This window comes from Chenopodium album, chromosome 21 (genome assembly GCF_948465745.1).
Source record: "Chenopodium album chromosome 21, dcCheAlbu1.1, whole genome shotgun sequence".
In the NCBI taxonomy this organism is placed as follows: Eukaryota; Viridiplantae; Streptophyta; class Magnoliopsida; order Caryophyllales; family Amaranthaceae; genus Chenopodium; species Chenopodium album.
In genome coordinates, this window is record NC_137854.1 from 7501835 (window position 1) to 7527658 (window position 25824).

General features: G+C 35.8%; 2 protein-coding genes across 2 annotated transcripts; both read right to left on the minus strand.

Annotated features, from left to right (window-relative positions):
- Positions 1-3374: 3374 nt before the first annotated feature.
- LOC145602686 (putative inactive receptor kinase At5g10020) lies at positions 3375-8786 on the minus strand. Its single transcript, XM_081658851.1, has 3 exons — positions 7393-8786; positions 4728-6242; positions 3375-4266 (listed from the first exon to the last, which is right to left on the minus strand). The coding sequence occupies exons 1-3, from the start codon at positions 8378-8380 to the stop codon at positions 3689-3691; spliced, it is 3081 nt and encodes a 1026-aa protein (XP_081514977.1). The 5' UTR covers positions 8381-8786; the 3' UTR covers positions 3375-3688.
- Positions 8787-12760: 3974 nt separating this feature from the next.
- LOC145602856 (protein ACTIVITY OF BC1 COMPLEX KINASE 8, chloroplastic-like) lies at positions 12761-25588 on the minus strand. The gene is made up of 21 exons (XM_081659009.1): positions 24931-25588; positions 22668-22803; positions 21972-22138; positions 20526-20646; positions 20344-20444; positions 19309-19407; positions 19006-19116; positions 18834-18913; positions 18598-18667; positions 18108-18181; positions 17957-18026; positions 17738-17826; positions 16395-16519; positions 15723-15803; positions 15568-15628; positions 15407-15461; positions 15219-15317; positions 15018-15107; positions 14469-14528; positions 14250-14373; positions 12761-13510 (listed from the first exon to the last, which is right to left on the minus strand). Exons 1-20 carry the CDS (start codon positions 25450-25452, stop codon positions 14257-14259), a joined length of 2328 nt encoding a protein of 775 aa, XP_081515135.1. The 5' UTR covers positions 25453-25588; the 3' UTR covers positions 12761-13510; positions 14250-14256.
- Positions 25589-25824: the final 236 nt, after the last annotated feature.

The window sequence follows — 25824 nt, forward strand, 5'->3', positions numbered from 1 at the left end:
TTCAACTCTGAACGTAGAAAATGGGCAAAAGTCAGTTCAGCAGCATCATAATGCTGGATAAGTTATAAATGCAAAAGCAAAAAATAAAAAGAAAAGGTTTCGGCCCCAGCCGAAATAGCTTACCATCTTTAAACTTTCGGCTGAGGCCGACAGCAGCAAGCATATGCTCCTTGAAAACATAATGGTTGTCTAGGAGCCAGGTTGCTGGAATTGTTTTCAATCAGCCGATCCCCCCCTGGGTTATCCAGCTTCCCAAAAATGCTGGCCTGATGGAGATTGAGGTCTCCTTGGCCATCGTTTTCTAAAGGACCCAAGCTGAGCATCTCTGGGTCAGGGTTGGAGAGGTATCGGGGGGCGCTGAAGACATAAGGGTGGTCGGGATCTATGGGTGCCGTAACCCAGATCCATTGGCCTCTCCAGTCTTTATCTGAAGAATCATTCGGCCACATTGTCAGGTACTGGGGTCGGGACTCAATCCGATACCACCCAGGACCATGATGTCCATGCCCACTTTGAGTATTCGGCACCAGCCGATGGACTTTCTTGAAGTAGTGCAGATTTGGGGTATATCTGAAAAACTTACAGACCCACAAGTAAGTCATCACCCTTCGGATGCTGACAGGAGTTAGCTGGCACAGGGAGACCCTGTAGTGGATCAGCAAGTCTCGGACGAATACGTCCAAAGGAAACCTCAGCCCGTACTGAAGTTGTCTTGTGTACATCCCCACATACCCCGGGGGTGGACGATGGATTCTATCGGATGCTAGAGGCATTCTACACCAATACCCATCGGCTTTCATGATGCCGTAGTGCAGCTCAATCTGCTCGGCAAACCGATATACATCAGCATGTTCTACCCACCATGAGTAGGGGCAGTTCTTTATCATAGCTGAGGCTACCTCAGCATCCTCCCACTCTGTGAATCCAGGGAGGATATCCCAAAGGTTGGCGGGGACTTCTTCGTCCTGCCCAGAAACACTTGGCTCCTCCGATCCCTCAGGAGGCGCCGATGAAATTGGGGTCGCCCTGATTCCTTCAGCAGGGTCAGGTCCTACTCTTTGTCCATTCCAAGTCCCAGTCTTGTTCCTAGGATCGGGAATTTGCCTTGCCCTTCTTGGAGCACGGGCCCTACCTCTAACTCCTCTCACCATGATTGAGTTCGAAGAAAAAGTCGAAAAAAGGGGGAAAGAGTTCGAATTCGAAGAAAAATAAACCAAAATCGAAGGAAATTACCTTAATCTGAAGCGGAATTTGCCGATCTACAAGTTGGTAGTGACGAATTTCGATTTCTAAGCTTAATGCTCGGGGAATTTGCGAAGTTTTGATGCGGGTTCTTGGGTTTTCTCGAGAGCTTTGGGTTCGTGTTTGTGAAGAAGTGAGGAGAGATAGTGCGCTTCTTTGATTTTATTTCCAGAAATGGGAATTCCAGGAGTCCGCGCTTTAATTTCTCTTAAATACCTCACTAAGTAACCGTTAAACACACGTCCCCATGATTAACCACCCATTATCCGTCCAACTTCCACAAATTATCCATCCAACCGCCGTTATTTCATTAATTGCGGTTTAAATTCAAATTTTTGGATTAATTAAATCATTTACTTCCCTCCTTTTTCTGATTAATTAAACCCGACCCGTCATCTTTCCAAATCGGGTCTGGGGGGCAAGTTGTTTGGGTCCAATTTAGTCCAATTGGGCCTAGTCGTTAAATGATCCAATTAAAAGCCCAAGGTCAAGGTTCGACTTTCCAATTGTGCTAAAGTCAAGATCAGTCAACAAGGCAAGTTAATTGGGCCAAGGCCCAATTCTCCAATATATGCAAAGGTATAAAAGCCATCAATATCACATTTGTACATTCATTCACACAAAGCCTCAAGCAATTAATTCTCTTGCATAGCTTTCTCTCTCTACACATTGTACTGACTTTAGCATCGGATGGGCCTTCCTCGGCAACACCCCCGAGGCTAGTTTACGTGTGTTTGCTGTGCAGGAAACCCTCGGCCCAGCATCTCTTGGACCGAGCCCAGTCTTCACCACTTCATAGGACCTTCGGCAAGGTCCCATTGTTTTTATCCGAAACAGATACCAATCCCATTGAAATAAAGAATCCAATAACTCATGTGAAGCCAAATTATGTTCACGTTATTACATACTTGTAGAGTTGCAGCCTTGTACTCTTGTAAATTCCTTCTTAAAAACTAAACATCTCAAACTTTCCGTTTTCTACAATGTGTCCCTTTTTTTTTGAGAAATCCATACTATAACAAGTGGAGCCTACTCTCCACATATTTCTTTTTTTTTTTTTTTTTTTTTTTTTTTTATCAATTGCGTATTGGAAATTATTCCGTTAGAGGTTTTGAGGGTTGGGCAAGGGCCAAAGTAAGCTCAAATTTGTAAAAACAATAACTTAAATGCCTTGTTTTGCGTATAAAATACATACACGCAAATCGAGATATTTCTTAAAAACGCAAAAAGAGGCGTTTACATGTTTTTTTTCCAAAATTTAAGCTCAATTTGGGCCCTTAAGAACCAAAATAGCCCTCAAAACCTTTAACGGGACAATTTTTAACACGCAAAACGATATAAAATATTATGTGGAGAGTGGACCCCGTTAACGGAACTTGTTAACGGCGGAATAACAAGGTTATTATATAGAAACTAAATGTATTTGGATTTCTCAAAAAAGAAAGCACATCGTAGATTACGGATAGTTAAATGGTTATAATAGCGACTCTTTTTAAAATTTGCATGGTTTGAAATCAAATCCCTTTTATATCACTACCACTACTGCTCTCTTTACGCAACAAAAAAAAAATGGAGTAATGAATTACATCCTCAATATCGGTCCACAACACTAATAATTATCATCAAAATAAGTTAAGTTTATCAAAAATATATACTACCTCCGTTTCTTTTTAGTTGACACGTTTTGACTTTAGCACTATTCATCCACCTCCCTTTGACCGTATTTTGTGCTTTATACATAATGAAAAATATAGTCATCTGGAATCTTGTTAGATTCGTAACGTTATATACTTTCAAAATATCAACTTTTCAAAAATTTTTGCTTATCGACAATTAAAGATATTAATGATTGAATAAGTGCATTGGCAAACGTGACTAAAAAAACATGTCAACTAAAAAAAAACGGAGGAAGTATATTTTTATAGCATAAGTTATACTCCATACTCTGTAAAACCAATAATTGAATGTTATGATTCTAAATACAGCTAAACAAATAAAATTTGGCCTGCAGCAAAAATAGCTCCATAGTCTAGACACTCAAATTCCAGCCACAATTACTTAAAAAAAATGTGGGGATAATTAATTAATACTTGTAAAAGTAAGCAATACAAAACCTAAGTGAACAAGAAATGTGAATAAAGACATTAGTAACCATTAAATTAAGCAAGGGATGGTGAAAGAAGGCACCCAAAAAAATTGCAGCCAGCTTTCAGTGCACCATCTTCATCAAACTCAAAAATGTGTCAATCAAACAATGGGATCAATCGTAACTTTACACAAGAAAAAATTTGAAATAAAGAATGAGATCAATCACCCCACATTCAAGCCTTCCGAAACCGATTGCAGAAGTGAGAAGACTACCAAAGGGGCTGGGGGGAAGAATAAAACTAACCCAAAAAGGAAGTCTGTGGTAAGAGGCTACTGGGAAACCATGTACAGAGATTTTTCAACCAGCTATTGAACAAAGATCTTCATAGACTTGTCGAATGTTAGGCCGCTCATTTACAGGAAGAATACACCTAAGGGATATAACGAGCATATCGTCCATTGCTTGTGAGGGTTCACTTCCCCCTGCAATGTCGCGATCTATACAATCACCGCGCCGCCCTTCTTGATCACAAAGTCGAACCCAATCTGTGAGGTCAACAGCACCTGATTGCCCTGATATGATGTCACCTGCACTTCTTCTTGTCAAAATTTCCATAACAATCACTCCAAATGCATACACATCGGCTTTTAATGAGGGCATTGGCTTGGAGGCATTGGAAAGTTCAGGAGCACAATAACCTAGTGCCCCGAGATTCAAAATCTGCTCAGCGACTCCAGCAGGCATCATTAAGCGGTGTAAACCATAATCAGTCACCCATGCACTGAGATCAGGCCCAGCTAAGATTATGTTTGTAGGCTTTAGGTTTCCGTGAGGCATGCCTCTATCATGAAGATAGACAAGGCAGCGTGCAACGTCAACAGCAACTTTCAACCTTTGAGTGAATGACAAAAGAGAATATCTTCGCGGTGTGGATTCTGCATAGGACAAATGAAGCTAAGTTATAAGGAGATAACAAGCAGCAAGAAGGAATATGTATAAACAAAGTGGGGGAAGACCTTGATAGTAAGATTTCAATACACCAGACCACCCTACCCAATCTCTAAAAGGGTAATAACATCAACAGTTTTAGTAAAATAACACACATGCGAATGACAAAGAAGGAGAACAAGGGATTTTTTTAATGCATAATAGAGTAAATAATTCTCCTACATCATAACTTCACTACTATGCAGAATATAAATCATCTAGAATGAACCAGACTAGAAATAATAAAGGAACTTATAATGTGCAAATAATAAGCTTATAATATGCAAATAATAAAGGAGCTTATAATGTGCAATGCTTAAACTAAAACTAACATGGCAACATGAGCACATAAAGTTCAAGCATGCTCGAGCTATAGAATCACAAGTATATAAGCTCTCAGTTGCCTTACCATACAGATGAAGTGCCAGGCTATCCCCATTGATATAATCTGATAAAATAAGCCTCTCCTGTTCTCTGGGTCCCCAGAAATAAGCTCGTACAGGAGCTATATTAGGATGCCTCATCAAACCAATTTTTTTGACTTCCTTAGCAAATTCTTTCTTATTTTTCACCAATCCTACCCTCAACCACTTCACTGTTAACATGTGTCCACCATTGAGTGTGGCCTTGTATAACGTACCATGACTACTTCGACCAAGAACTTCAGCTGGGGCTCGAGATAACTGCTCAGCTGTAAATGCAAGTGATGTATCAAGGAAATACAGCTCTCCAGCAAACCGATCAGGTGAGTAGACATCCAACGTTACAGGTTGTTCAAATGTCTCAAAGAATCGAGGTGAAGACGAAAGTGGAGAACCTGGGGGAGACTTCCGAGCTGATGTCACTATAGGGTTGTCGGGGAGATTGGGCTTCACATAGGAAGTACTAGATGCAGCTGCTGCACGATCAGCAAACTCTGGCACAAGTTCAGCCTGCCCAGACAATGTTCTTGAATTTGAAGTAAGTAAATGAGTATTAGAAAAACTCAATGATGTATCTGAAGGCTCAGGGCCTGCGTTAAATTTAAAAAGTGAAGGCCGAGTAAATCTTCCAACTTTAACATCTCTTCCAGTTGTTGCCCCATTGTATTTGCTACTCCCATGACGCTGAGAACGATAATAAGCTAGTGCAACAAATGCAATCATGAGAGCAGCCCCGACTGAGGCAAGAATAATAGCAATCCTGATACTAGACCTTGAACCATGATGCCCGTCCTTTCCAGATACATAATTTGAACCACCAGCTGGTGATCCTTGATCACCTGGGATAAATAGCTTCTCATTTCCAGGATGAAAGGAGCTCGCTGGAAATGTTCTTAAACTTTCAGGGACTGTACCAGACAGATCATTATAGGTCACATTCAATAATTTAAGATTTGGAGGAAGCTTATCAGGTAAGTGACCCTTGAATTGATTGTTTGACAGATCAAGGGATTCCAACCCATCTATATTGACTAATGAATTAGGTATATGTCCCGATAAGCTATTTTTTGCAAGATTCAGTGATCTCAGCCTACCCAAGAGTCCTATATCTTTGGATAGATCACCTACTAATGAATTTTCAGAAAGATCTAAGGACTCCAACGGTGCAAAAACAGGCTGAGCCAGAAATTCACCAACAGTAGTAGATTCTGGGAAGGGGATTGCTCCATTGAAATGGTTTTTAGAAAGATTTAAGTCTCTCAAGTTCAATGAAAATAAAGCAGATGGGATTCGCCCCGCCAAGTTGTTGATGCTCAGGTCAATCTTAGATAATTTTGCAAACTGACGCCATTCAGAGGGCAAGCTACCTTCTAAGGAGTTGTTACTGATTCTCAAAGTAGTCAAACCTGATTGAGAACCGAACTCGGGGAAGCTACCAGTCAGCCTGTTTGAGCTAAGATCAAGTATCTCCAATGTTGTTGAGTTGATGCCACGAATAGAGCCTGTTAGCAGGCAAACCAGGTATTTCAGAGACTCATATGATAAGAAAGAATCCAGAGGCCATGCATGACGCATGATTTAGTTACAGAACAGCAAAGGGAATTTCTTGAAGTGATTCATAATGTCAACTCAAGTCATATGTAGCATACTAGCACATCACATTATTGTACACTACAACTTTACAAGAGTTGGGCTCAACTGTATATCAAATAAAAGTGTAATTTAGAATTAATGAAATAAATAAAATGACTATACATAATAAGCAAGTAGCTTAAGGAAAATCAGTAGTTACTACATAAAATTTCTGCCAATTTAAGGAAAGATATAAAAAAAAAAAAAAAAAAAAAGTCCACCATCTTTCAGGATTTTAAAATCACTAGCATATGCTATCGATTAAATTAATCATAAAGCAGCTCAGTTTCTAAGAGCCCTTAAAAGAGAAAGGGAAAAGGTTAGCAGTTTAAGAACATCGACCAAATTTCATTGTAACACGGCAGTGAAAACATGGAAAGAGCTGACACTCCAACAAGAATTCTATCAATTCTAATTTCCTTAAGAAACTATTCTTCAGACGACCATTTTCAACGAACAAATGATAGGAAGTGAAGCAACACCAAGACTACTAGGAAGTAGGAATCACATATAAGATTGAAACAGAGGCACAAGCACATCTTCATTAATCATTTTGCATGTTCTAAAATCATGACGGCTCATAATCCCTTGACAAATACAAAATCCCGAATGCTGATCTAGGTGCTAGTGCATTCCACATCCTTGACAACGACTGAAATTAAACTACTTCTCCATCTCATTATAACAAGTCCTACACATATATAGATAAAACACTAGCAATACACGGCACAAAACACAGTAGTTGAACTAAGTAAGCTGTAGAGTGGCAAATTAAAACATTCATCAAACTTCACATCCTGGATCTTCACTATATTCACTTGCATGCAAATAAAACCAATTAAATTTCAGTTAATTGGTTCAAAGCTACATTGGATTAGTGGGACATAAAGCGAATCGAAGCACATACAACTAACTCTACCTCCAATGCCATAATCAAATTTCTTTTTATTGCAAAAAACTTAAAAACAATCTATATAACCATAAATAGATAGCAAAACAAATGAACCCGAAAACGCTTACCCGAAAACCCATTTCCACTAAGATCTAATTCCTTCAATTGAATCAAAGTAGCAAGCAACTCTCCAGGTACCTCTCCATACAACTGATTGTTTCGAAGTCGTAAAACCCTCAAATTATACAACGACCCGAAAGATGGAAGTTCTCCCCCAATCATATTATCTCCCAAATCCAAAACCACCAAGCTCTGAAACAATGACAATGTATCAGCCGTCAAGAACTTGCCACCCAACAGATTACTACTTAAGTTCATATGTCGAATCGTGTTCCCTAAACTTGAAACATTCGAAGAATCAACCGGAAGTCCACCGGAAAACTTGTTCATACTCAAATCAACAAACTCCACATTCCTAAGCTCAGAGAAAAACACACCAATATCACCCCAAAGATCATTTGCATGCACATCCAAAACCCTAAGTTGCTGTAAGTTCCGAATTCCAGTAGGATAACCCCCAGAAAACCGATTATTCGACAAATTCAAGTGTTGTAAGTTCCATAAATCATGAATTCTTTCTGGGATCCGACCAATAAATCGATTTTCAGATAGATCTAAAATCTGCAAATTACTCATTGAACCCAATTGAGGAACTAATCTACCAGTAAAATTATTTCCCCTAAGATTTAGGTTTTGCAGCATTTTAAGCCCAATTAAGGTACTGAACTTCAACTCACCACTGAGATTCAAACCATCAAGAGAAATGGCGACGACGGAGTTCGACGCATCGTCGCAAACGACGCCATGAAAGGAGGTTGGGCAAGAATCGAGATCTGAAGCAGTCGCAACAGCAGTCGCATTCCATGTCGGAATGACTTTCCCAAGTGGGTCTTCATGGATCCCCTTTCTGAACTCTAACAGAGCTCGAACTTCATCGGAGTTGCAGAAAACCAAAGATGGAGTGATAATAATCAAAATTAGGAGAGAGAAAATGGGGAAAATCAACCCACCATTGTTAATACTACTTCTAATACTACTCCTACTACTGAAAAACATCGTTAAATTACTGAAATTAAAACCCTAGGAGAGAGAAAATTGGAGCTAGATTGATGAGTGACTGTACATTGGGAGGAAGAAGAAGGTGGGAAAAAATGGAGAAAGCATAATTTGGGTAAAAATGGTTAAATTATGATGATAATGATAATGGGGTTGAATTGAATTGAAAAGGGGGAGAGAGAAAAAGGGGGAACTTTTGAGGGGTTTTTTAAGGAAAGAGAAATTAGGGTTTTTGCGCGTCGAATTGAAGAAAAAGGGGGTGATAAAAATGGAGAAATGGGAGGAGAGAGAAAATGAATGAAGGTATAAAAATGGCGGATTGTAGTGAGAGAAGGATGGGTTGGAGTGAGGTTGCTACACTCTGTAAAAAAAAAAAAAAAAAAAACACTACACAATAACACAACAGTACAACACACTTTCTCTCTCTAAAAAAATTTCTCTCTCTAGAAAAAGGTGAGTTTCTCTCTCTAAGAAAGAAGGTGGAGTTTCTCTCTCTAGAAATGATGTGTTGTAAGAAGATGAGTGGAGGAGGGGTGCCGCTGAATGTGCTCAAAATTGGCATGAGATGTCAATGAGGTGATTTTTTTTATAAAAATTTCAAAAAAAAAATTATTTTATTTTGATTTGTATTGTAAAATTTTAAACTTAAATTGATTTTATAATTTTATTTTTTATGGTGTTTTTCTACGTTTTTGGTGGTTTTCAATTTGTTTACTAAATTCAGAATTTTCAGACAATTTGACATTTGTGTATTTGTCTCTATCAATATCAACATTTTTATTGAAGGATTGTCATTGTCAACATTAATACATTATTGTCTATATTGATATTTAATCCTTTTTGCAAAAAAGAAATAAAAATGAGAGGAAAAAGAGCATGAATTTTAACGGATACTAAGGCAATATTTTTATATTGTGTCAAAAAAAGATTATAATATTACTACTTGTCAATTTAGGTGTAAATTATAACAATGTAGTCAATTTATATATAATGTGAGATGAATGATTTAGATTTCTTTTATTTTATCCTTGGCATATTTCAATAATACTTTTAAAGAAACAAATTGCATAGTAGAATCTCTAGATTGAGTCATTGTCCAACTTTTGATTTTGAAAATTAAAACCTTTGAGGTGGGGAAAATGAAAGTTGTAAATAAGAGTATTTAGTATTTTAATTAGTTCAACTAATTTAAGATATTTATTTATTTCTAAAATGATTAAATCGGACCAACTTAGTCCAAATGTAGTAGCATTACTTGTTTAGTAAATAACTATTTAAATTTTTTTTTTTTAATTTTTTTTTTTCAAGCAATATGTTTAAGTAGGTTTGGGGATACTTAATGAGCCGAATCTACTCATGAACTTCTCTAGTTCAGCTTAATAAAAGTTAAGGTCGCAATTGAGGCCCCGTTCTTTAGAGTTGCTCTGCTTCAATATGCTCTGCTTTGCTCTCCTCTCCTCTCCTCTGCTCTGATTAAAAATAATACTAATAATAATAAATAATAAAATTTGCTCGGCTCAGCTCTGCTTTGCTTTGCTCTGCTTCAATCTGCTCTGCTTCAATCTGCTCTGCTCTACTCTGCCTAGAAGCTCAAAAGAACAGGGCCTCAACCAAGTCCAAGCTAGCATTAGACTCACACCTATGCGGTATCCATACTCATCACAAAGTCATAATACTCACACCTTTATTTTAGGCTAGAATAAAGTCAGGTTATAGTCCTGTATCCACAGATGATATCTCTACAAGACTACAACTACATATTTCCAAGAATATTTTGTTATACATTTGGGCTATTTTGCTTACTGGATAAAAAAAAAAAAAAAAAAAAAAAAAAAAAAAAAAAAAAAAAAAAAAATCTGAAACAACATTAAATGTACCCAAAACAACTAAGAATCTGTAAATTAACCAAGATTAAGATTGAGATTGCTGCTGACCACAGCCATTGTGATTTACAATGCATTCTCAATTCAAATTAACATAATCATCCTTTAAACCAATAGCATTCAACATCGCATGAAAAACCTTGGGAACTTCGAATCTCCTCTCTTTTTTCCATTACCTCTAATAATTTAGAAGAAAGAAACCAACCCTATTCTTGACGCTCGAGCTTCATGCAGTGGAATCTAGGAACCATTTATAAACAGCAAGGTTTCCAATCTACTACTATATACTTAAACATAAAGCTTATTATAGACATAAAGTATTAAACAAAAATATATAAACTACCATATTATATAATTGAAATGGTGTATAAAACTAGTTCAAATAAAGCTTTCTCAAAGTTTGCTTTGTCTTGTACTTTCTACATCTATAATATTTACACTCTATTCCTAAGGAAAACAAAAAAAATGAAGGCAATGAGTATTTTTCTCTTGTTTTTGCTAATCATGTATTTTCTTTCACTAAGCCAATCAAAACAAGGATTAGAGACAAAAGAGTTCATGCTATCTAATGGTTCCATTACTATGGTAAGTTGATGCTTCATTCATCTCCTCTGTCTTACACGTACGTGCGCACATACACATGATAATGTTTTTTTCTATTGATGTAGGGCAAAGATAAGCATGGCAAGGTAAACTTTGAGAGGAAAGAAAATGGGCAACAAGATGATGGTGTTTTTGAGCATGAAGATTACATTTACACTCAATTTTTGCCATAATTAATTAATTTATATGCCTCTTTCTGATTTCGAACCCCTAACCTCTGGAACATATGAGGTTCTCGAACTACTATGGCTTGCATCCCAGTGTAGTTTATTCTCCTTCAATATACTAGTACATTCTTGTATTTTAGGCCCTCTTGTTTAGAAAAGAGAAATGCAAGTGTAGCTTTTAGGATTTTATATGTATTTTTTTTTTAAGCTTGGTTTATAAGTCTACAGTCTAGTTTTATTTTACAAGTATTCTTTAGTTTAATTAATGGGGCAAAAATAAAGTAGAGCTTACTAAAATAAACTTTTACCTGGAAAGGATGAACTTCTATAAGAATATCAAGAACACCTTTTTAAAAAATAAATCTAATTGCTGTAAGTGATGCTCTACTTGATTACCGTGATATAACTTTTTGCTTGAAGTACTTTAATTATAATACCAAAATATTTACCTAAGTATAGAACTCACTAATCATGAATAGTTAACACACAATTAATCTGCTTGTTAAATGATTTGTTTCCCCATTGCACATACAGCATGCCTACTTTCATTGTTAAGAGAAAGGGAGCAGGTTTAGAGCACAAGCAAGAGTTGGCATAAGTATATTACAAAGTATTTTCGACTGAAAATAATAGTCACATACATTATACTAATGCCTTGTAAGACAAAAAAATATCTCAAATAACCACTATAGTATATATGAAAACTCTTTCTGAACATTTTGAAAGATGCAGAAAAGACTAATTATACGCCTTGTGCCTTGTGGAGTTGTGGTTGACACATTGTGAGCTAATCAAATCCAGCCTAAATTATGCCATGTTATGCGACCATTACTCTTGGAGAGAGGGAGTAATAATTCATTTGTCCTTCATGTACCTCTAATGCAATTTTGGTACATAAACGCGACTAACGGTCTTCCAAACAATAATTGTAGTAGCATGATGGACAAAGAACATGTAACGCAGAAAATCCACATCAAATATGCTATTTGATGTACAAGTAATGGAAAATGGAGGTGATTATTATAATGACGAACAGCTTACCTGATTCCCCTTAAATCACTGCAATTTGATTGGTTTGGTCAAAGAGTATAAAATGTGACAACTGTTTGAATGTGGATTTTTGGATTTAACTTAATCTGGGAAACTTCCCTATTAATGTTGAAGCAAATTAGAATGCTGTTATAAAGAACACCTCAATATGATTTATTCCAAATGCAATAAGTATCATATGATAAAATACAATTCAATAGAATTTCTTCCAAAAATAATTAACAGAGAATAACTAAAGATAAAATAATTAAGGTATAACAAATATTATATTTAAAAAGAGGTAAAGGTACTAGGTACATCCATTATGTGGAATTTGCTTGATAATACCAATTCTTATTTTAATTTTTTGGGGTCGGGGGGAAGCTAATAGGCAACAGCATGGATGTTTGTGTAGATTAGTAAGCAATTATATAGAATAATGAAACCAATAATAGGTAAGCTGAACATACAATGTACAACTAGAGAAGAATAAACAAAGATATATGCCATTCTCCTTGGTACTTTCAGGTAAAGTATTAACAAAGAGGACAAGAAACAAAAGACAGGCATATAAGGGTATCAAGAAGCTGGAAAGCTTAGCTCTGATCTCGAAGCGGAGCACGAGGAAGCAAAATTACAGCGATTCAATCACCGAAAAGACAGGAAATAACAGTACAAAATGAATTGAGCAAAGGCGATAAATAAAGACAGCAGTTTTACTTACCGTGAATTCATAGAGCTAATCCAACCTCAACTAAATTCATATTTAATTACAAGATAGTCAGCCCAACAGCATACAATGGCTATATGAACAACAGCAGGAGTTCTGGCGTTCTACAAGCCAAACTCATACAACATTGGTATATTACAGTATATCATTTGCCGCGAACTCAAGAATGAAGTACCCTCTCTACTTTACAGTTAGTGTACATAGCTAGTACTTGTACGTAATTTCACAATATCAATTTATACAATATATACTTTGACCACTAAAGGGGGCAAAAATTTTCTGGTCTAACTAACCTGGTAGAGCATGTGGGAATGCAAGCGTGATGTATATGAAACTACAACCCTTTATTTTTCAATTTTACAAATGCTTCAAAATTTAGATTAAAATTTACCAGAACCATCCTTCAAAGCTGGACTTGGAGGTTCCTTCAGAGATCAATCTGACAATGGATATGATGACCTGCTTGCTATATACCTGTCAAAATGGCGCAATGCTGCAGTTGGACAGTAAGCATGTCTGATCTGTGTTTATATGAATCAGTCGAGAAAGCACACAGTAACTCCATTAAAAAGTGTTATATTGTAGAATCAGCACCCTTGACAACAGCTTTGCTATTCAGAAGGCTGATTTGGCCATAAAGGCCAATTGGATGCTGAATCCGATAATGTCGTTAAATATGGTTTTGATGTGGGTCGGTGTATATGTGCATAACCACAACCTACAAAATGTTTGAACAATGTTGTCAGCCTACACTTGATGAATAAAAAGGTAGAACTGTAACATGGTGTAGGACTAAAGATCAAACCATAACTCCCTGAATGAAACAGACTTGCAAATTTGTATCAAAGATAGAAAATGCCAAGAGTTCAGTTTATGAAGTGATTTAACAAATATAAATTGCTAATTAAGTGAAACCAAACAAGGGACTTCTAGACCAGTAGGAGCTTCTTAAACTACCAAAAGCATGGCCATAGCAAAATTTGATAACTATGGTCGGTTTTTGAGAAGGCTGGCAAGGGTCGGCTGGCTCGCAATCTTGTCTGTTCAAAAATTTAAATCGTAGCAGATAACTTGTGCAGTGGACTATCTACCTAGAAGGAATTTGTGGAGGCATGATGGTGAGATATAGTCCCAAAATTGAAGTTTCGAGTTCACAGAAGATAAAGTTCATGATACTGAAGAGCATCATCAAGGATTTTGGCAGCATTGGCTCTTGCAAATTCAACATAGGCACTGTTATAAGGTACCAAAAGTACATAATAATGCACGCAGTTCCCTTTAAAATCTATTGGCTATTATACTGATCATCTCCTCAGATGTTGCTACAGCATGCAATTGGTAATTTGGTATCAAAAAAACTTTTCTGCCATCGTAGATTCGTAGCCTGGTTCCGCTGACTTAAAAATAGATACAACACAGAGAGACCCAGAGACCAAAATGCAAATTATGTCACTTACCCATTGTTCAAGCAGTTCCAGTAATCAGTCTCTCTCTTTGGTCCAATTTTTTGACTTTAAGTACACCAAATAAAGCTTGAAAGCCGAAAAGTGCACACACAGTATAAGCAGCAATGGCGGGCACCTATAACGGACACAAATTTATATGATTAATTTATAACTATATATATATATTTATATTATCGCGCTATGCACAGAAAGATCAAAATATTCACTTACTCGAATTGAGTGGAGATACAAAATTGTGGCGAGATTCACCAAGGTTCCAGCAACCACAGCCTGTTAAATTCATCAAATTAAATTATAATGATCTATTATTATCTCTGTGATACCAGATAAAACAGAACAATTTAACTTAATTTAATTCAGAAACAAGTTACCAACATGAAAGATACGTAAGTTGGAATTTGAACACTAAATCTTTTTTTGCAGCTCAATTAATATCTAACAGTTCAAATAAGTTAGTTAAAGAACCAACAAGTTCTCACCAAAAAAAAAAATTTGCTGTATATATGTAATAAATCTTTCTTTAAAATTGGAAACAACGTTCAAGAAAGAAAAGTCTAGACATTTTCCATGAATGAATTATGTCGCATTAATCTTAGAGTTGTCATTTGTTCAACAAGAGCGAGAGAGAACTTGTTGGGTGAGGGCTTATCTAACTGCATATATAGCCTTTGTATTTTATTTACTTTTTTTTTTTCTCTCTCTTTATGTTATTAGAATTTCTAACTACGCCAAAAATAAGTATTAAGCCAGATGACATACACTTCCTATTGTCTTCTGAACAGCTGCTACACGCTGGAAAGATCTCTCAGACTCCAGAGCTCGAACACGAAGCTTCAGGTCTCCCTTTTCCTGTTGTATATACAAGGCCATGTCAGAGGTGAAGAATAGAAAGCCACCATGAAACCACATCTAATATAATGCAAGTACGTCTATCATTTCAAAGTTCAATGAGGTAACTACCAGTCGTTCAATAATTTCAGCCAGCTTCTCAACTCTATCTGCCTGCCTAAACAGGTTGTAGAATGCTTGAGATTGCCGACCCCATCTCTTTCGGAAATCCTAGACAAATTCGAAATATACATTGAGAGTCAACAACAGTAAACTCTGTTCAGTGGATGCAAAAAATACGAAGTAATAAATAAATTTACCTTCACAAGAACTTCAACACCAGCTTCACGAAATTTGAGCAGTTCTAGAGCATAGCTGCAAGACAAGGATGTGAATAAGCAATTGACAAACAATTTTTTTTTTTTCCCAAAAATAAATTCTTAGAATAAAGATAGCTCATAAAATTGGCATTTAAACTTACGGTTTGGCTATCTCAGTAATATCAAATCGAGGGTCAAGCCCTTTCCCAATTCCATCTAAAACTGCAATTCGACCAATAAAGTATAAGGATTTCAGTTATTTTAGTTCAGTTATTTGGTCAAAAATAAAAGTGAGAAAAGAATTGAAGACAAATACCAGAAAATGCTCGAACAACAAACGTAAATGTAGCAGGAAATCTGAAAGGTTGGTCTGCAGAGATTGACAATAAATCTTCCCCTGAAAAATTATGCCCCACATTAGTCATCACCCAACAGTCTAGGACTCATTCAGTAATAGCCAAGGACAAATTTCAAAGAGCTTCTTCGGCTAGATGGTTCATCCAGGTTCTCAAACTTAAAGGGCATGGTGTGAATTAGTTAGGAGATGAAGTGTGAATTAGTTAGGAGATGAACATTATAAAAAGAAAAATTACATGGATGGACATAATACTCCCTTCATTTAATAATATAGTCACATACTTGCATGTACTATTACAGGGCTCCTAGGAAAAGATGTCACTTTTCTGTATATAGTAATGGATTTTAATTCAGAAAATAACAATTCTGCACTTGAGTAATGAGCAATAGGAACTGTGGCAAATATGAAACACTCCAATAGTGTAAAAGTCTTTTGAAGTTCATGTCACATCCTAAATTACGTGCATAGGGGGGGGGGGGGGGTGTGGTGTGGTGTGGACATTGTCAGATTTGTCACATTCTAACTTGCAGCAGAGCAAGACCACAAATGCCAAAACTCAAAACCAGAGTTAAGAAACATATTATGTAGTTGTATGGTCAATACAAATAGTGTTATTGAAATTAATTTTACCAATTGCAGCTAGCCTTTGCTTTTTCTTTTGAAGTTTTTCCTCCTTGGTTAATGGCTTTTTGAATCCAAGTTCCGCTGCTGCCATTTCCTTCTCTTTCCTTTGGGCTGCCAAACGTTCCTCGAAACTACATAAATGAAACTAAGTCACTATGATTGAATGTACAAAAAAAAACTCAACTAAGTTTTTTAATACAAAGTGATCCCTCCTTTTTTTTTGTTAAGTGACACACTATACTTTGCTCAGAAGTTTAGAGGAAATATGTTGGGTGTATAGGTAGATGATTTGTTGGAGAACTATACTCCATATATTAGGATGTGAGATGAGAGAGAAAAAAAAGAAAGTATGAGTGGGGAACATGAAGAGAAATAATTAAAAATGTAGTACCCAAAGGAGAGAAATATAATTAAAAATGGTGTAAAGTTTTCGAAAAAGGAAAGTGTGTCACTTAAAAAAACGGAGGGATGATGTACTATGGTCAAGATCTCAAACCTCCGTGTTTTGAAAAGGTACATTAACCAAGATGCATCACTTCTTAAATGACAAGCTAAGGGTAATGTGCTTATCTAAATTCTAAAGCATCCATTTAGCCATGCATCAGTCGTTTTCATTTTTTTTTTTTTTTTTAACGAGTACATACAAAGTTTATCTATTTTAAACAGAAACAAATATGGTGTCACCAAACAAAAGAAGGCTAAGGTCATAAATGTCATGCCCTCAAGCTATCATGTACTACCTTCATCCCCGAAGTTTTTTAAAGTTACTACTTGCACAAACAGTAAGGCAGCTGGAGAGAGTGTTGATGTGGTGAATATTACTGAGTGTAAGAAAAGGGTGGATAACATAAGAGAGATAATGTAAAGTGGTGGGTGGCAGGGTGGGTGTAAGAGTGAAAAATGTGTAAATGACTAAAATACTGTAGGGTAAGGTAGTAAATCGGCTTTGCCAATAATAGAACACTAACTTTTTACATAATAACACTAGCCAGCAAGGCAATGATTTCCTAATTGGGTATAAATGCATAAAATTCTTAGTCTTCAGATCATACAAGCAGCAATGTAAGCTCATACAGAGCTAAAAGTCCATTTCAATGTCAAGTGCATAATGTTAAAAATGGGTATCGTGGTCCCATAAAAGCTGGATACAATCTCAAATAAAAATGGGTATATAAATCCCAAATGTTGTCATATACACCCGGGTGCACGGTGCACCCAATGTATATTTTGTTAATTTTAATTAAAGGATGGTTATTGCTCATTTGATTATCAAAAGAGCAAAAAATTAACCTTGGGTGCATCTTGCATCCGGGTGTATATAAAAATTTTCATATATAATATATAGTTACCTATCAAGGAAGAATTTCGCTGTTCGTCTCACAGCAGTCATATCTCCAGTAGGAACTAGAACGCCCATTTGAATCATAGATTGCAGAACCTGCAAAAAAGGTTTTTTTTTTTTTTTTTTTTTTATAAAAATGAACATATTAAGATGGTAACAAAGCATGATCATTGCTATTTGGGTATAAATCTCAACAAACATGATTTTTTTTTTTAAAAAAAAAAACCTTGTCTGGGTCCTTCTCATAGACTCCATAAAATGCCTCGAGCAAGCCCTCTCTAATGTTTGAACTGATACTGCAAGGTGCAATAATAATTTTTTGTTAAGCATGAGCACAAATTCAGAGGTAGATGAATAATGTATTCTCAGATATTTACCTTCCCATCATTCCAAAATCATAAAATATCAGCCTTCCACCATTCACATCATCAACAGCAATATTTCCAGGGTGCTGCCAAGAAAAAGAGAAAGCACTTAAAGTCTTCAACTAAAAAGCAAATTTGAACTATAACAATGATAAATATCTTAGAAGCATTAAAACATCCAAGTTTCAACCACTATTCCTTCAAAGCAAAGAATAATGGGGGAGAACTCTGAAACAAGATAGTCAATAACTTCAGACTGTTTATTTTTTTGACATTACTGTTAAAGATTGTTTATTTTGCTAAGATAGTCACTGCAGTCCTTGTCAAAAGTCCCAAACTCAATAACTTCAGACTTGTAACTTATTTTATCATTACCATAAGCACATAAAATACTACAAAGTACATTACAATTGAATTTGGGGGGGGGGGGGGGGGGGGGTTGCATATTTGTCAATCTCTTAATTTAAGCTATTGGAAAAGAGAAACAAATAAAAATACTCACTGGGTCAGCATGGAAAAAGCCATGAGAAAGTATTTGTTCCAGATAAGATTCAACAGCATACCGACCTAACCTGAAAGACCAAAAATCAATAATGATAATATCTGTGGAAAAGCAATCAAGTTCTCTAGCAGTAAGCATCATTCCATGGAATACCCATTTTCCAAGAGGTGCTACGAGATAATTATTTTGACTTAATACCATTCAATAGCATTATAAAATATAAATTATACTCTTACCTTTTGCGATCAACTCCTAACTGATCTAAAGCTTGAATTCTATTTATCTTGATCCCCGGGACATACTCCATGGTTAAAATCTACAACCAACCAAAATTTCTTCAGATGGAAATCAGAGTGAACCAAAATATGCTTGCTCTCCTAAGATTTTAAGAAGAAAGCACATCCAAACCTGCGGGGTAGTGTATTCCCAGTAAATTGAAGGAACCTTGACATAACTCATATTTTTGAAATTGCTAGCAAATAGTTCTGCATTAGCTGCTTCCTTGGTGTAGTCAATTTCCTGAAATATCAACCATCTAGTCAACGAATCACATCAAGTACATATATGTGCCAAATACCAAACTGAAACATGAAATTCATATATGCATACAACACTCTGTAGCATTCAACATGTATGCCATAGAATTCTCAACATGCTTTGCTAAGAGAAACAATTTCAAAGGGTCATGAATTCGTAAGTCCGGATTTAAACCTGGTACAATACACTAGCACACTCGTCATAAATTGCCACCCAATCTCTCTTTGCACCATCCGATTTTGGGTCAAGCTTCTGAAGATATTCAGCAATTACCTAGCAAAACAAGTGAAATAATGATGAAGGTCAAGCCTCCTACATGTATGCTCAGAAAGTGATAATGTAAACCTTAGAAGTTATCAACACAAATGGAGAAAAACTTTTTTCACAAGGCCCACATTGGTCAATCGTACATTGTTTAACCAGCCTGACAACTTCAACAATAATGAATTCTCTTTTGGGGGAAGAGGAGGGGGGTGGGGTGTTGGGAGTGATCAAAACCAGGAAGCATTAATACTTGTGTGTATTTATTCTTCAACCACACTAAACCCATGACACCAGTCTAAGTGTATACTGTAAATTCCATCCCATGTCTATCAGTCCACTGAAATATCCCAAATTGTTTTTGAACTTTTTACACTTGTACTTTTTAGAAATTTGTTTTTGTTACCTACATTATGTTGGCCCGTGTATATCATTTTAAGTATCCACTAGTACATAAAGGTAAAAGGCCATAAAACTTATAATAACTCGTGCCTACAATTCCATTGCCATTTGGATTAGGTGTTTATTTCACGAAGAGGGTCTTCTAATGTCTTTTTAACTAGCATTTTATTTAAACCCAAAGGCATTAGGCATTTCTACAGTACTTATGTTTAAGATTTTAAACTAGTTCAATAGAGCCAGTATGCCCTGTCAGCTTAAACATATAGCAAACGTTGTAGCATGGAGGGGATATAAAAGTAAAAAAAAAAAAAAAAAAATATTAGAAAAATATATTCATACTACAAAACAAAGATAAATTTTGAGCTACCAGGTGGTACAGGTTGTATATATGCTACGCAGTATGTAGACCACATTCTTGATTATCCTAGGAACACCCTCATAACTGGTGCTTCATGAAATTTGGTTTAAGGATGATGATGTCACACTAAGAGCTAGTAAGAATAGAAATGTAAAATCAAGAAGAAAGAAACCTAATTAAACACCAACCCTTAGATTTTTGAGATCAATATCAAAGAGATCCTTGAGCCCAGGCCGCTGCACTTTAACAACTACGTCCTGTCCTTTAAGTCTTGCTCGATGGACCTGACCTGCAAAATCAAGTGTATCACATTATTTGATTTTATATTTGTTCAACCAGTGAAGAGGATATAAAGAGGTCTAACAATTACCAAGACTTGCAGCTGCTATAGGCTCAATATCAAAGCGCTCAAAGGTATCACTTAAGGGACCTCCAAGCTCCTCTTCAACAATAGATACAGCTGTTTCTGATGGAAAAGGAGGAACTTGGTCCTGCATATTAATAAAGGAAGGGTCATACGGAGTATTACTTTAGTAGAAAGTAGACAATATTCAATAGATCTTTAAGAGAATTGCCTTGGTAATTGATAGAGACTCATTGTGAAGATGATTAATTTTCAAAAGGTACAAAAAACACAAGATACCAGTAGCCTAATAATGGGTATTCTTCATTTTTGATCCCTAACTTAGGCTTCATTCTCGTCGGCTTATTTAAATAAGTTATTGCAAAAAAAAAAAATTTAAAAAAAATTAAATATTTTAGCCAAACAAGTTAAGCATTAATAATAAACTTAAGCGTAAATACACAGATAATATAAGCTAAGTTTAGCAAAGATAGGTTTTTTTTTTTTTTTTTTTCAGCAAAATAAATTGAGGAGAACATAGCTTCAAAAAGTAGTTGAATTCTCAGGTTTTAGGTTAATTGCCAAAAAACTATTTGCAAAGTAATGGTTTCATTCTGACTATATAGTTGAAACTTGAAAGGACTTGAAACTCTACATGGACATAAAAAGATCTAGATTATTCTCATATCCATTCTTTCCATGCACACTTATAATTCGAAATGTAATGATCTGTGAATACAGGAAAGCCACTAGAATCCGATATCTACATATTTCTACAGCCAACAATTTCACATGACCATGCATCAGAAATGAAGACGCTAATAGAGTAATAGAGTAAGCAGTATCCTTGCTGACTCTAAACAAACATGGAGTCTAACATAGCAAACTTGTCATGTTACTATTGAACGAATCCCTACCTTTAAAAAGTTTGAAATAACTCTTATGAATAGTATTTAGACAATTATACCCTGTACCATGTTTATTTACTTTTTTCCCCTCATTCATGTTAATTGCCTTTTTTTAACTCTTAAAATCCCTACCTTTTAAAAAGTTTGAAATAACTCTTATTAATAGTGTTTAGACCATTATACCCTCAAAATGTTTATTTACTTTTTCCTTACCTTTTAAAAAGTTTGAAATAACTCTTATTAATAGTGTTTACACAATTATACCCTTTATTTTGTTTATTTACTTTTTTGCCCTCATTAATGTTGATTGCCTTTTTTTAAAACTCTTCAAAGTAATGTACGGAAATTTATACCCCTAAAAATATTTGTTTATATATATTTCCTCATTAATGTTGCTAAGGCTAAACCGAAAGAGCTCTCCAGAAATGGCTAGCTATACGCAAACATCGCGTGTGTTAGCCCTAGTTAATATAAAGTTTATGACATAATTAAAAAAATAAAAAAATAAAAAAAAAGGGGGTAAGAAATCAAGAGTTTCCTTCACAAACTTGGCCAGGGGAATCACCTGAAGTTCTGAAAGCTGATCAACGTATTCTTGAGCAAGTATATCCACCCTTGTGGAGAACTGCTGCCCAATTTTGATAAATGTTGGACCAAGCCTCAAGATATTTTCCTTTAACCATTTAGCAAGAGTCATCCGCCTCAGCCTTTTCTTCTCTTCAGTCATCCCTCCTGCAAATCAGGTTGAAGTTTGTTTTATCCTTTAGAATAAAGAACATAGAACAACAGGACTAATGTACCAATAATGTACTTCTAAAAAGGATTTTCTTCTAAGGGTGAACAGATAAATTGCTATGATCTACCAAGATATTCCAAAGAAACAAAGTGCACAGAAGAATGATACAACAAGAAAAGGGCTTTACAATAGGCCAACATCACTATTTACCATAAGATAATACATAAAACATAATATAATCGCAGCTTTAACTAAGGCAGGTGTCAGATAGTGACTCGTCAGAGAACGAAAGAGAGTAGAGATTATGGGTTGATAGGAGAAATCTGCCAACCAAAGTCAGACAAGATGACAGGTATAATGATCCATGATGAAAGAAATTAAGTCAGCCCCTTGTTGAGAATCACAGTTCATAATAGAAACACTTCATATCAAATGAAATAGGAGTACACATGCCATTACTGTTACAGATACATAATCATATTTTTATAGAGCTTCAAATCAAAGATTCAACACCATCATATTTACCTTTATAAGAGAACTTCTGGTTGCTCAACCAAACTTTAAAGACAAATTTCAGAACAAATCCCCAAATTTCCAATGTCCTTTGTATCGTTGAATATGTTTTGAATCTGCTCCAGCGGCCTCCAGGTGCAACAGAAACCTACACAAAGCAACTAAGTTTACATTATAATGTCACAATATAAACATGTATGACTTAATAACATGTCAAAAGCAATTAAACACTCAAGTGCATATCAGTCTTGTATCTTGACAGTATACTACTGCCTCCACTAGTCCACTTTCCATTTTCAGAGTGTCCCGAAGTAATTTTTTACACGTACTTATGTAGTAATTTTGTCAAAGTTATATCAATTTCTCTTCCAATAAGCACCAAACTTTTTCTCTGTGTCCAAAAAAAATTCTCCATACACTTTCAACTAATTTACTCTATATTAACAATATTTCTAGATCTTCACCCCACTATAAAATGGGGTGATATATATGGGATGGAAAGGGTACAATTACAGAAAAAAGAAACATATTCCTATTGGACCTTTATTTGCATGATGAGATTACTATGATTATAAATTGTTTCCTGTAATCCTCAGCTTCACTGCCTTCACCCTACAGTTTACCATGCTGTCAGCAAATGCTCTTAAAACATTTTCAGGCAGGCTCCAATTCAAACCTCCTGGTAATATACAATTAAATCCTTACAAATGGTTTAAGATTAACATTGATTCTTGGAACTTTGACTGCAGAGCCATCTCTAATCTCTTAGAGCATCCACAATGGCTAGGCGGCTAGCTACATTTACATGTAGCTTGGGTTGCCACATCATTAATCCCCAACTTACATGATTTAGGCTACAACCTCTACACTGGTAAGCTACATCCTTTTGTAATAAATAAATTATAAAAAAAATATAATAATAAACAAATACATAATTAATATCAAACAAATAAATATATGTGTGTTGGGTGGAGTGAAACTACATAGCTCTATAGAGCTTAGTTTGGCTTAGCTACAAGAGGTTGTAGCTCCACAATGGCTAGCATGTAGTTAGCAATTATTTAGAAATTGCTAGCACGTCCTTATGCACAACCATTGTGGATGCTCTTAGATTACATGGGGCATGTCTAGCTATCCTAATAAAATTTTGGTGAGATGAGCGGGCAGGTATTTCTTAATAATTATTCACGATTTGGAGTCTCACTCTCTTCCATGAAAGTCACATACTTCAAAGTAATTGAGAAGGATTGTCCTCCAATCACCTCAATATACTTTAAAATAGATTTCGACATAAAAGACTCTCATATTCAATGATAGAGACATAAAATCAACAATATAACACATCATTATCATTAGCCTTGATGGCTAGAACAGGTTTCCTACATTGCTGGGAGGTCTGATACTTGGTGGCAACCATTGAAATGTTAATTTGGTCACTAATCATGAGTTCATGGAAAGAACCCAAAGATTTTTCCTTAAATCTAACGAAGGTGTTGGCATGCGGTAGTAATATGCTCAAGCTAGAAAGAAGTTGGTGGTAGGGAAATACATGTGCTTTGAATGAAAAGTCTTGCAAGTAGAGCGTGAGGTGGGATGGAGTGTCCATCAGCCAAATGAAGAGTATTACACTTTTCATATTTACACCACTATGCACTTTAGAGTAAAAATGTTAAAAAGGGCTCTCCAACAAATATAATAACCCATCCTCCATTACTTCAACTTTGAGATAACAAAGGAGACAGAAGCAAAATCAGAAGGTTGACTGAAATTAGTTTAAATGTAGGATGGACAGTTCAAATGCTATGTGCGTTGCCCATTTGCACATCAGAATTCATTCCAAAGTGAAACTGATAGAAGAAACATCAAATCGAGCAATAATAAATCTATCTCCAAAACTATTCAACAACCTTGTTCATATTCATCATGGGTTTTCCTAATTTTGAAGGGATAAACAACCGAAATCGAATCCAATTATCCCAATCTTAGTGATGCTTATGTGGTTAAACTTCCTCATTGCATGTTACACCATCATTTGTTTTTCCTATAACAGCACTTTATTCACCTCTCCAACAAACTAGTAACACATTCCTCACAACAAACTTCTAATACAATACTACCTTCCCAAAATAGCACTATAGAAGCTTAAATTTGCTCCCACATTACTGCAATTCATAATTCTAAATCCAACAATAAGTCAATAACATACATAATAAGCTGCAATCATCAATAAATAACACAATATACAATAAAATTATGTAGAACAAAGATGAACTACCTCTAATTGATCTCGACCGCCTTGCTTAAACCAAGCTTCCTCTTGCCCAATATCCTCTATCGTCTTCTTCTCCGTCTTCGTTGTCTTCTTCTCCGGTATCGCCTTCGCCTTCATCTTCTCCGCTACTACTTCTTCCACCTTAGCACCAGAATCTTCCTCCACCACACTCTTCACCGCCGCCATACTATCACCATCAACAAACTTAACTAATCCTCCATTAACACCACCATTCTCACTCCCCTTCACTCCACCATTACCACTCAAGTAACTCTCAATCGAACCATTTCCATTACTATTTCCGTTCAATTTCAAGCTATCTACTCCATTAATCACCGGAATTTCTCTTTCCTCCGTTGACGGAACCGTATTCTCCCTCACAGCTCGAATTCGCCGAAATCTAGGGTTTCGAGAACTCCAAATTCTAGAAGACGAAGAATATAGTTTAATTCTACGAAATGTATGCTGATTAAACGAACTAAGGTCGAATACAGAATGAGAGGTCAAGGAGAGAGAAAGCGCCATTAATTTACAGTAGAGAGAGAAAGTGAAGGTTCTAGAATGAAGCTTTTATGTCGATTTTCATGGAGTTTGATGAGAGAGAAAGAGAAGTAGAGGTTGAGAGCAGAGTTTTGCAGAAGGAAGAAGTTCGGAAAAACGAAGAAGAAGACAATATTTTTTAATTTTTTAAAGGAAAAAAGAAAATAAAAAAGGGTGGTTAAAAGGATGCCACGTAGGAAGAGATAGATGAGAGTAGGGATTTTGGAGAGTTGTGATTGGGTGAAGAGTAATAGAGGAGGTGTCTTTGCCACAAGCGGGAAGTTTTAGTTGAGGTTTTGTTTGTTGATTGATTTTATATTTGTATTGGAATTTTGTGAATTTTTTGTGGTGATTTTT

Bases quoted from the DNA above. Each gene is read 5' to 3' on its own strand.
- LOC145602686 (XM_081658851.1), bottom strand. From the start codon at position 8,380: ATGTTTTTCAGTAGTAGGAGTAGTATTAGAAGTAGTATTAACAATGGT. The intron at 6,243-7,392 runs GTAAGCGTTTTC...GCCTGCTAACAG, and splicing joins TAGTGGAAATGGGTTTTCGG to GCTCTATTCGTGGCATCAAC. The intron at 4,267-4,727 runs GTAAGGCAACTG...TGTCCTATGCAG, and splicing joins CCTGGCACTTCATCTGTATG to AATCCACACCGCGAAGATAT.
- LOC145602856 (XM_081659009.1), bottom strand. From the start codon at position 25,452: ATGGCGCTTTCTCTCTCCTTGACCTCTCATTCTGTATTCGACCTTAGT. The intron at 18,914-19,005 runs GTTTGGATGTGC...GGTTGGTTGTAG, and splicing joins GGGAATACACTACCCCGCAG to ATTTTAACCATGGAGTATGT. The intron at 15,318-15,406 runs GTAAATTTATTT...GAATTTGTCTAG, and splicing joins GTGTTGAAGTTCTTGTGAAG to GATTTCCGAAAGAGATGGGG.